We start from the raw sequence: 11,962 nt of genomic DNA on the forward strand, positions 1-11,962 counted from the left end.
TCTCTGGATGTTGCAATTTGTTTCATAATGTATTTTTTTTTCTTCCCTTAGTACATGGAGAGCTAAATGGTACTACAGGAGACCGCAAGACCCTGGGTGCCTCCAGAATTCCCAACGGTAGCCAGCAAGGCCCTGCAGAAATCAGCACCAACTCCAAGCACCTAGCCAAGACTATTAACTTTGGAAAGGCAAACAACAAGCCTAAAACTTTGCTTCATAAAAACAGTATGGACAAAAAGAATGAGAAATCTTATGAAAGCAAACCTAGGGATATCAAATGCACAGACAAAGGGGAGATTCACAATGGTTTGCTGTCTAACAGCTCTGGTTTTATTACTAACGGCTATGTAGGCAAAGGTGCTGAGAACGATGGCAGCGGTTCCGAGAGTGGATATGCCACATCTAATAAAAGGAAAGCCAAGTTCACGATCACCAAGCCTGCCGAGAACTCCAGCTTTTTGAGTGGCAAAATGTCAGACGTTGAAACAAAACTGGATTCTGAAAATTTAAAGCCAGATTTGTTTGCAGATCAGAAAACAACATCTCGGGCAGATAACGGGAAAGCCATTTGGAAAAGTGAACCTTCAGCCTCGGGCATCGGTCGGAGTAAATTAAGCCATGGAGATATTCCTAGGAAAAACTCTGACGGCAAACCCGTTGTAGGGAAGAAGTTTGATGACCGGCCCAAGGGGAAGGCATCTCCAATTAGCTCCACTAAGGAGGACTCTTGGACATTGTTTAAACCTCCTCCTGTTTTCCCTGTTGATAACAGTAGTGCTAAAATAGTTCCCAAAATTAGTTATGCAAGTAAAGTTAAAGAGAACCTTAAAGAGAACCTCAATAAAGCAGCCCAGAACAACACAACTTCTCCCTCACCTCTCTCCTTCTCCTCTCAAAGTGGGGAAATGACCTCATCAAACTGTGTGTCCCAGGTTCCCATGTCCGCCATGAAGTCTGTATCTACAATTAATTTTGCCAATGGACCCCTTTTAGTAGGAGCTGATGGGGTTTTTATGGCTACTGCTGCTAGTACTGTTTCACACACACTGCCTGGGGGTGTAGAGCCTTTGCCCACCGATTCCTCTTCTGCCTCGACAAACCCCTCTGAACAAAAGAAACCTGGCCTTTTTACTTATCCTTCAAATATGCAACATGCCCTGCCGGATGCTTTGCAGGCAGACCAATCTGGACAGTCCAATCAGCAAAGCTTGGGTGACATTTTCCAGAACCAGTGGGGTTTGTCTTTTATAAATGAACCAAGTGCCGGCCCTGAGGCTGGAGCCGATAAGCCAGACACTGGGCAGATGGTTTGGGAACACCCAACCCCTCCTGTTTCACAGGGTGCTGAAACTGTTCCCTCAGGAAATGAGCGCCCTGTTTTTCCTAAGGCCTACGAGCTGGAGAAACGGACTAGCCCTCAAAATCCAGATGGTACCACACTGAAAGCAGCTCATGCTTCTGGGGTAGATGGGGGTCCATTATCCTTAGAAACCCTGCATATAGGGGAACTGCTAAAGCCGGAAGCTGCTAGCCAGGGTTTAATAGTGTTTCAAGCCAGGGTCTGTGAAAGCGAAGAAATTCCTCAGACCTTTCTGAAAAACACTTTACAGGCCTCCGCCAAAGATAAGAGGTACCACGGAGATCTTGATTGCAAAGATACCTGGGGTTCTTTTGACCTGAGGGCTGCTATAATCTATCACACTAAAGGTAAAGGTCCTATGTAATTTATGAGGAAAAATGAAGTTTAGTATTCGGCATCAGGCACACTCAGTGATGGCAATAAATGCCTAAATTGTGGCTGATTCTGCCATTTTGGGGGGGGATTTATAATTTCTATGGACTGTTCTTCAGACCTGTGCATGAAGATGTGGGTGTTGGTTATATTTTGTGATCCAATTCTTGATTGCTAGTATATGAAGTGCTGAAAATGTGTATATTTTCCTGAAGGCATAGGCAGAATGCTCCTTACATAATATTCCTATAATCCTCAGTAGAAAAGTCAGCTGGCGCTCCCATCTATGTACGCAAGATATCTTTTGATAATGGAGCCAAGAGAGTCCTCCTGATTAACTTTTTGCTAATGTGCATGTGTTTTACGTTATTGGTTTAGCCCCTTGCAGTTACCTCTTGTTGTGGTTTATCTGCAGGAGAAATCGGGGATTTGGTATTTGTAAATCTACTAAACCCAGCCTTCATTTTGACGCTTGCTATGAGATGAGTGGACATCACCATATGCATTAGAAGATCTTTATGAGCGTTTTCAGGCTGAAATCACATGTCCAGTTCTTGTGGACACCTTTGAGATAAGGCAATATTTCCCAAACTGCAGTCCTCACAGCCCCCATCAGATCATGTTTCCAGGATTTCCTTAGTATTGCACAGTTTCTTATATCTTGATTTATAATTCCGTCACCTTTGCAATACTGAGGAAATCCTGAAAACATGATCTGTTGGGGGCCGTGAGGCCTGGAGTTTGGGAAACGCTGATCTAAGGAAGAGTCTATCCAAAAAGAAGTATAAAGAAAAGACAAGTTTTTATTTTCTAAAATGGTCATAGAAACTGCATGTTATTCCAGGGGTAAAGTGTAACCAGACTTTTGAGGGTTTTTATTTTGTGGACTAGTAAATGTCCTTCAGTCTCACGAGCTGGAATCCCACTGATTACCCTTAAGGGCTTGTTCACACGATCCTTTTTTCGCTGCGGATTTTTCAGGTCCTGATTTGTGAAAACCGCAGTGCAAAACCTGCAGTGGTTTTCTCTGCGGTTTTCAGTCCTTTTTCTACTGCGGATTCCACTGCGGGTTTCCAGCTGCATTTTCCTATTGGTGCAGGTGGAAACCCGCTGCGGAATCCGCAGAAAGAAGTGACATGCTACTTCTTTTTTTCCGCTGAAAATCCGCGCTGATTTTCAAGCCGAAAAAAGGATAGTGGGCACAGCGGATTTCGTTTTCCATAGGGTAACATTGTACTGTACCCTGCATATGGAAAACGTCTGCGGATCCGCAGCTGCAAATCCGCTGCGGATCCGCAGCGAAAACCGCATCGTGTGAACATAGCCTAACACTGAACATAAGTGCTCAGCTCCTGCCTGATAATGTGCAGGGCAGTGTAAGGGTATGTGCACACGTATTTCTGAGGTCTGCGGATTTTTCTGCAGCAGATTTGAGAAAACCGCAAGTAAAAGGCACTGCTTTTTATCTGCGGATTTCGTGCGGAATTATCACGGATTTACTGTGTTTTTTGTGCGGATTCCACTGCAGTTTTCCACCTGTGGTTTTCTATTATGGAGCAGGTGTAAAACCGCTGCGGATTCCGCACAAAGAATTGACATGCTGTGGAATGTAAACTGCTGCGTTAACGTGCGTTTTTTTTCCGCAGCATGTGCACTGCGGATTGCGTTTCCCATAGGTTTACATTGTACTGTAAACGCATGGGAAACCGCTGTGGACCCGCAGCTGCAGAAACGCTGCGGATCTGCAGCAAAATCCTCAGCGTGTGAACATATCCTTATGGTACCGTCACACTCAGCGACGCTGCGGCGATATAGACAACGAGCCGACCTAAACTAGATCGCTGGTGCGTCGCTGTTTAGGTCGCTGTAGAGACGTCAAACACAGCAACTCCAGAACGATGCAGGAGCGATCCTGTGACGTAACGGCGACTCACTTATCGTTCTCGCTGGTTGTTAGCTCCATGTCAAACAGCCGGAGTGTACCGACTGGCTAGAAGGAGAAGCTGCGACGCCCCCTATGCTCGTTGCTGGCGTCGTTGCTTTTGATGTCAAACATGACGATACACACCGACCTGGCGACGAAATAAAGTTCTGGACTTCTAGCTCCAACCAGCGATGGCACAGCGGGATCCAGATCGCTGCTGCGTGTCAAACACGACGAGATCGCTATCCAGGACGCTGCAACGTCACGGATTGTTGTCGTTCTCTTTGCAAAGTTGCTGAGTGTGACGGTACCTTAAGAACCCATAGACTTTCTGTTGCATCCACACACAGCTCTTTATGCACTCTCTGTAGCTGAACACTTCTTCCTCTTGAGCGTTAGGCTTCTGATCAATCTGTTGGTGATGGGTGGAATTCTCAAAGGCCCCAAAACCCTGCAATAATGGCTTATCCAGGACTTTTAAATTGATGGTCCATCCTGAGGATAGGCCATAAATATCTGATCAGTTGGGGTGCGACACCCGTTACACCCACCAATCTCCTGTTCCCGGCGGTGGCTAGATGGGCTCCGTTGCACAGCTGAACAGCTTGGTCATCTGGATATTGACAGAGTGGGTACTGCACGTGTGCCCATGTATCAAATCCGTAGCACTGACTGTGCTGTGCAGCTCCACAACTGAGCACATCTGCTCAGCACTGAGATGTTTGGTGGGGTGCCAGATTTCACTCCACGATCAGATATTGATGACCTATCCTAAGGATAATTTTATTTCTATATCTCCAACATATTCCGCGACACTTAATATTTTAGATAATGCCTTTAAAGGACCTACAAAATATATAAAAAAGGGCGTATGGACATCATATTCCCTTGTACTACGTGGTTGGCCATTCATCTGGATTCAGTGCACATTTTTTTTTTTCTCTACAACGCGCACCTGTATGACATAGATTTCGCCATGAAAGTCTGTTTGGCGGGATGCGCTTTCAAGAGACTATCCCTTACAGTGGTTTTTGGGCTTTCACCTGACACGAATAGCTTATTTTAGGAAGACAAAATGTTTTAATTAATGTACACGGATGTATAACTTAAAACATCCCCAAAAAGACCCCTTGAACAAGCTCAGCTCTTCGTAGAAGACCTTGGGATTTTCAGGTTTTCCGTGTTCGTTTTTCACTCCCCTCCTTCCCAGAGCCATAACTTTTATTTTTCTGTCAATTTGGCCATGTGAGGGCTTATTTTTTGCGGGACGAGTTGTACTTTTGAGCGACATCATTGGTTTTACCATGATGTGCTAGAAAATGGGAAAAAAAATTCCAAGTGCGGTGAAATTGCAAAAAAAGTGCAATCCCATGCGTGTTTTTTGTTTGGCTTTTTTGCTCGGTTCGCTAAGTGCTAAAACTGACCTACCATTATGATTCTCCAGGTTAGTACGAGTTCATAGACACCAAACATGTCTAGGTTATTTTTTATCTAAGTGGTGAAAAAAAAATTCCAAACTTGGCTAAAAAAAAAAAAAAAAAAAAAGCGCCATTTTCCGATACCTGTAGCGTCTCCATTTTTTGTGATCTGGGGTCGGGTGAGGGCTTATTTTTTGTGTGCCGAGCTGACGTTTTTAGTGATACTATTTTGGTGCAGATATATTCTTTTGATCACCCGTTATTGCATTTTAATGCAATGTCGCAGCGACCAAAAAAACTTAAATTTTGGCGTTTAGAATTTGCTTCTCCCTATGCCGGTTAGCGATCAGGTTAATCCTTTTTTTTATTGATAGATCGGGCGTTTCTGAAAGTGGCGATACCAAATATGTGTAGGTTTGTTTTTATTTTATTTTGAATGGGGTGAAAAGGGGGTGATTTAAACTTTTTTTTATATTTTTTTTATTTCATATTTTTTTTTTTTACATTTTTTTGTTTTTACTTTTGCCATGTTTCAATAGCCGCCATGGGAGGCAAGAAGCTGGCACAACTGGATTGGCTCTGCTACATAGGAACGATCATCAGATCGCCCCTATGTAGCTGAATTGCAGGCTTGCTATGAGCGCCGACCACAGGGTGGCGCTCACAGCAAACAGGCATCAGTAACAATAGAGGTCTCAAGGACCTCTATGGTTACTATCCTGACGCATCGCTGACCCCCGATCATGTGACGGGGGTCGGCTATGCGCGCATTTCCGGCCACGCGGCTGGAAGCGGTAGTTAAATGCCGCTGTCAGCGTTTGACAGCGGCATTTAACTAGTTAATAGCGGCGCACATGTTAGCTGTTCAAAACACCCATTTGAAGTGAGCGTGCTGCTCTTTATATATTTTTTTTACCCAAAGTGTCCTTAGGGTATGTGCACATGTAGGTGGGAAGTCTGCGGATTTTTCCGCATCTGTTTTTGTAAATCCACAGGTAAACCGCACTGCAGAATTACCGCGGAATTACCGCGGTTTTACACCTGCGGATTCCTATTATGGAGCAGGTGTAAACGGATTCCGCACAAAGAATTGACATGTTGCGGAATGTAAACCGCTGCGTTTCCGCTCGTTTTTTACCGCAGCATGTGCACTGCCGATTTTGTTTTCCATAGGTTTACAGGGTACTGTAAACTCATGGAAAACCGCTGCAGATCCGCAGCGTCAAAACCGCTGCGGATCTGCAGCAAAATCCGCAGCGTGTGCACATACACTAATATACCATGAACCTGTTATCAGAATGCTGCTTCTCTGAAACAGATCAGCCCAAGTTGTATATGAGAATATTGTGCTTTCAGAGGACCAGATTATTGTGCATTTCCAATGTGGTTTCTATCCAGAATTCTTCATGATCTTAAGTCTTCTCTTTCTCCTCTGTTAACAGAAATGGAATCTATTTTGAACTTGCAAAAACAAGGTAAGCTGAAACCTAAAGGTATTGGGCTTGCATTTACTTACCTTGACTAAACAAGTGCCTTATCTGTTTCTTTTATGTTCTTGTAATCATTAATATGGCCCAGGCCTACTCCCAGCACAGGGCTGTTTATGAAAGCCATTGTTGCGTTGGCACAGTGACCCCTGCTGTTCATAGCATCTTGTAATGGTTAAAGGGGATCTGTCCTAAAGATCAACTCCCATTCACCTAAAACCACATACATATGGGCATGCATATCTTTGAAATCTAAATCCATTGACGCCTTCGTATCTTCTATTTGTTGCTTCACTGTCATGTAATTAGTGCTTTCTTTCATATGTGAATATAGTGGTAAGTTCTCTGGGCGTGACATAGCACTTAACAAGCCACGGTCTCCCCACTCACCACCAGCATTTTGCTTGATTGATCGCTTACTGTCTGATGTTATCACCTGGCATCACACAGACAGTGAGCTCTCAAGCTAATGAGTCTGGTGCTGGGTGCGGAGCAGAGCTTGAAGTGCTTTATTATGCCCAGAACAGTTGATGCGTCACCATTTCTGTATAGAAACACTATTTACTTGATAATGCAAGAAAATATAAAGTTGGCAATGGATTTACATTTAATATATATCTTTTAATTATGAGTTGTTTTCTAATAATATTAGTAATCTTTCAATTTTCACACTGGTTTCTGGTGCTGTTATAGACTCCTCCTTCCTGTAGTCTGAGGAAGTTTTCAGAAGTCTCATCCTGGTCAGAGGCAGGATTACACTGCCTGGTAACGCCTCTACATACAGCTGATAACACAGGATCCACCAATCACAGTAGGCCATGTCACAGCCCCTCTTTGTTCACTCACATTAGATGCTTCATCATGAAAGATAGGGTCTGAGTCTGACCAGTGTGGCTAATGGTACATGTGGAAATCCGGAAACGGGAAATTAGTCTATAAAAACCTCAATGGCCGGTCTTAAAATTGCAAGATTTCTATTTTATTTTTAATACCGATTTTATGATATAAGAACATTAAATGTAACTAACTTTATTTTAAGTGATAATTTGATCTCCAAGACAGACATGTTTTCATTCATTCATTCATTCATTTATTTTACTCCCTTATATAGCGCCACTAATTCCACAGCACTTTACAGACCTTATCGGTCACTCTGTCTGCAAAAAAGTATGTGAACAGACCCATTGTCTTTAATGGTTCACTTGTTCTAGCCATGAAAATATTGGATCAAACATGTGATTCATGGCGTCCAAATGAGGCTGAAGGGAGACCCCAATGTCTGGCTGGCTAATGCCTCATGCACACGCTCTTTTAGAGTTTGTGCTGAGGATGTCTGTTTTTCATCTGTGTTTTGTGCGAATCGATTGGCAGGACTTGGTCTATTGGACACATCTGTAATCTCTCGCTGCTGGACGGGAGCCCTGAGAAGCACCTTCTACCTCCCGGCATGTGTGGCTCTTCATCAGTGTAGCCGGCCCGGTGGGACGTCACATGTTCCTCATGCCACATTGATAACATTGCGCCAGGCTGGCTGATCAAAAGAAGAGCTGCTAATGCCGGGAGGTTGAAGATGGTTTATTAGGTCTCTTGACCAGCGGGCCACAGATTTTCCACATGGCTGACGGACCGTGTCCTGGACAGTGATCCAGGGAATTAGTCTCAATGGTGTATGTTGAGTCAGAAAGGAATTTTTACCCTATATATGGGGCACTTGGCATCTGCCTCATAAGGCTTTTGACTTCCTCAAGAATAACATATCAGGCTATAGGTTCAATTCGATGAACTTAGTCCACCTTCAGTCTCAAAAGGGAACCTGTCAGGTCTGCCATGCCCTTCATCCCAGCAGCATTCTCCTTTGTATGAGTAAACATCCTGCCTAACCAGCCCTGTATAACGTAGTTCAGTTAAATAAATGCTTTAAAAAATAAAAAAAAAGTCCCTGTATTCTATGATGATTAGGGTTTTGAATAGTTGATGGGGCGTTGGTTGCCCAGACTAGTCAGCCCTCTTTCCATGTTATCATGCCCCTGTGGGCGTGATAAATTTCCACAAGCCGGCCTCATGGCCAGCTCATGCAACTCTAGCGCATGCACACCTCTCATTTCGGTATCACCAATGCATCTCTGAAGCCGGGTGTACTCTTCCCGGCTTCAGATGCGCACTGTGCATAACCGGAAGCCATCTTCTGAGCTCCAGGCCTTGCGCAGTGCGCCTCTGAAGGCGGTAAGCGTACACCTGTCTTCATAGAAGCATTGACGCTGCCGTAATGAGCAACGCGCATGGGCTAAAATTTGCATGGGCTGGCGATGAGGCTTGCACCACAGGGGCGTGATAGAACGGAAAGTCGGCCAACTAGTCTGCAGAAACGTATGCCCCATTTACATGAAAATTATTATAAAAACAGTCACCGCACAATTAACTTTTTTTCACATTTTTTTTATTTTTCAGATTCCAGTAGGATAATCACTTATAATGAAGCCATGGACCGCCCCGATCTCTGAGATTACTGCCAGGGGACTACTGGCTTTTCATTTCCGAAGTCATTTCATCAGTGCATGAGACACATTATCTGGCTGCCATGCTCCTTTAAGAAAAAAGAAGAAAAAAAAAATCATGCAAGAAACAGAGGGGGAAAACGAGAACATAACAGAATCAAATCTTTGGATATATAATTATATAAATATATATACGTATATATATTTTGTTTAGATAACTATGTATAGAAAATTCTGTCTATATAAATATCTATAAATATATAGTTATTTAAACAAATTTAAAATGAGAATATTATTAAAACTGTTTTGATTCCGTCAGGACCTGTAGCCTCCTTTCCCAGGAAGAAAAAAAAAATAATTTTTGGTACATTTTATTTTTTACCTTGTTTTTGTTTTCTCCCTTTTGTCATCACAAAAGACTAAAGTGCTGAAACGAGTACATAAGCTTTGTAGACACTCACATTAAGTGGCGGTCACGTTGAAGAAGAGGGAAAAAAATAACCCCCTTGCTTGTGTACTTATTTGCCAATGACAAGAGAGCACATGGTATCATTTTCGGGGTTGTCCTGACAGTCCCAGTCTTATTCCTCTACCTTGTATTTTGTTTTTTGTTTTTTTTTTCAAATAGCTTCTGCATACGACACTTATCCCGGCTAAAACTATGAACACATTTTTATGTTTGAGAATAACACTTTATATATATCAGTTTGTTGTTTTTCTTCTTTCTATTGCTTTTATTTTTATTTTTTTGTTTTCTTCTGTGACTTACAAATGAAAAACTCAGACAAAAAGGAAAAAAAAACTCGCAAGCTGTCTTAAATTCATTTGACTTTATTTTTTTTTTCTTTGGAACTGGAGACAGATGCACTTTTTCAATTCTGGATAAAAAAAAAATCGGACAAGCAGGTTTCTTAATTTTGTCCATTGCCGTTTGTGTCCCATCTATTGAAGACTAGAGAAGTTGCTTTAAAATTTAAAGATCAAAAGACAAAAAAAAAATATAAAAAAAAAAAAAAAATGAGAAAAATAGTAAAACGCAAAAGAAAATTAATCTATTTAGGCATTTAATATATTGAAAAGATATATATAAAGAGTCGAATCTGTTCCCTGTTTGATGTCACTGTATGAAAGGGGGGAGCAAGCTGCGTGAGGCTGTTCTGGACTCCGGCTGCGTCATCTCCTTGTGTGTTGCGAGTTCCTGTCCTTTTTGGTTATCCACTTTTCCCTTGTGTCGGATGGAATATCGGCTGATTGCACATGAACATCATGTTGAAAACCTCCATGGCTCTGACAGGGGTCTGATTACATATATATTTTTTAACTGTATGCTTCTAAAATGTTTATGAATTTTTTTTTTTTTTTTTTAAATAATTGAGTGCCCTTTCTGTATGAAGGACATTACTGGAAGCAGGACTTTAGCAATAAAGGTATTGACCCTTTCCATTAAGTGGGTGGCTTGCAATGCGTTGGACGCTACCGGGAGGTTTGACGCAGTATGTGAACTCGTTGGGAGCGCCACTCCTCAGTTGCTCACTGTCGCTTTGTCTTCAAGCAATGTCCTCCATGCTTGTACGCTTCGTTATATATCACTCATGCAGAGCACACCGTGTTGGGCTTCTATGCAGGCAATAGTTGAGAGTGCCTCTGCAACAAAAAAAATGTTATATAGAATCGAATGGTGCTATAAATATATAATTAGAATTCACGTTGTTTTTTTTTTGTTTAATGTTTTTTTTTTTTTTAATCCTGTTGCAGCCCCCTCCATCGTTTATAGGGGTTAATCTTAGTTCCAAAAGTCCACCTGACATCACCCCAGGTCGAGAGGTAATTTAACCATTTCTTGCTGCCGTGGTTAATATGCAGTACGTGGGCTCTGATTAAAAAAAATTTTATTCGAAAGGCTGCTTGGTTAATATATTGCCGGCATTTTTTTTTTTTTTTTTTTTTGTAGGAAAATTGAAAATCGTACATATTGGTTGATTCATGCTTGGAATTATTTATTTTACTGCTGGAAATGGGGACAAAATGCTACACAGTTGATAACCATTCAGTTTGTTAAATTGCTCTCCTTCACAATATTGTGAGGTTGTTTTATGGTTATTGCATATGTGGATAACATTACCAGGTGTAAAAAAAAAAAAAAAAACCCTCAAGAACCAACAGTTTAGGTTACCTAATAATTTAGAGGATAGGGACACTTATTTTTGTTTTTGTTAAATGCATGTATTTTGGGGTAAAAAAAAAAATATTTGCAAATCTTTCACTCTTTGGCTTTGTTTCCTTGCATATTATTATGTGCAGAACAAGTTAACTGAGAATCTGTCAGTGAGCTGCTTCTGATCAGGAGTTTGTTTATAACGCTAATACTGCTGTTGGAGCTTCTGATTTATGACCACATCAAAGTTCAGCTAAACTTTTGTCGTCATCATAAATCAACTTAAAGGAGCTCCAAGAGCGACATAACTATGGGGCATTCACTACGACACTTTGGTTTTCAGATGACCTATTAAACAATTATTAATTTTTGCAGCAGGATCAGCTTTTTTTTCCCCATTCATAAAACTACTTGACCAATTGTTGGAGCCGCTCAGCTTTGCCGGTGAAAGAACAGTTTTCATTTTGAACTTCAAACTGCTTAATGGGCCATTTTGAGAACTGCAACAGCTCCTGTCCGCTGCAATTCTTGGTCATGTCTATATGCCTGGCCATGATGTGACTGCATTGTCTCTCCTTACCTTGACAAACTTGCTGCAGACTCGCTGACTGATTCTTGTTTAACTCAGTCTGCAGCCAGCAATATGCTGGCATATTGCATTTTTGTTTTTTAATGAAACCTACTTGTAAGAATGTTAGGTTCCAAAATACATGTTAAGCAAAAAAAAAATATATGTAGTAATAAAATATAT

General features: G+C 41.8%; 1 protein-coding gene across 3 annotated transcripts in view; it reads left to right on the forward strand.

Moving 5' to 3' along the window:
* Positions 1 to 9,202, forward strand: part of NUFIP2 (nuclear FMR1 interacting protein 2) — a 40,672-nt gene extending 31,470 nt beyond the window's left edge. For all 3 annotated transcript variants that reach the window (XM_077294304.1, XM_077294305.1, XM_077294306.1), the window contains exons 2-4: positions 52 to 1,707; positions 6,517 to 6,549; positions 9,010 to 9,202. In XM_077294304.1, the coding sequence (XP_077150419.1) occupies positions 52 to 1,707; positions 6,517 to 6,549; positions 9,010 to 9,062 (1,742 nt within the window). In that variant the 3' untranslated portion in view covers positions 9,063 to 9,202. The remainder of the gene's footprint in view (positions 1 to 51; positions 1,708 to 6,516; positions 6,550 to 9,009) is intronic.
* The last annotated feature ends 2,760 nt before the right edge of the window (positions 9,203 to 11,962 follow it).

Source organism: Ranitomeya variabilis, chromosome 3, assembly GCF_051348905.1.
Source record: "Ranitomeya variabilis isolate aRanVar5 chromosome 3, aRanVar5.hap1, whole genome shotgun sequence".
NCBI lineage: Eukaryota > Metazoa > Chordata > Amphibia > Anura > Dendrobatidae > Ranitomeya > Ranitomeya variabilis.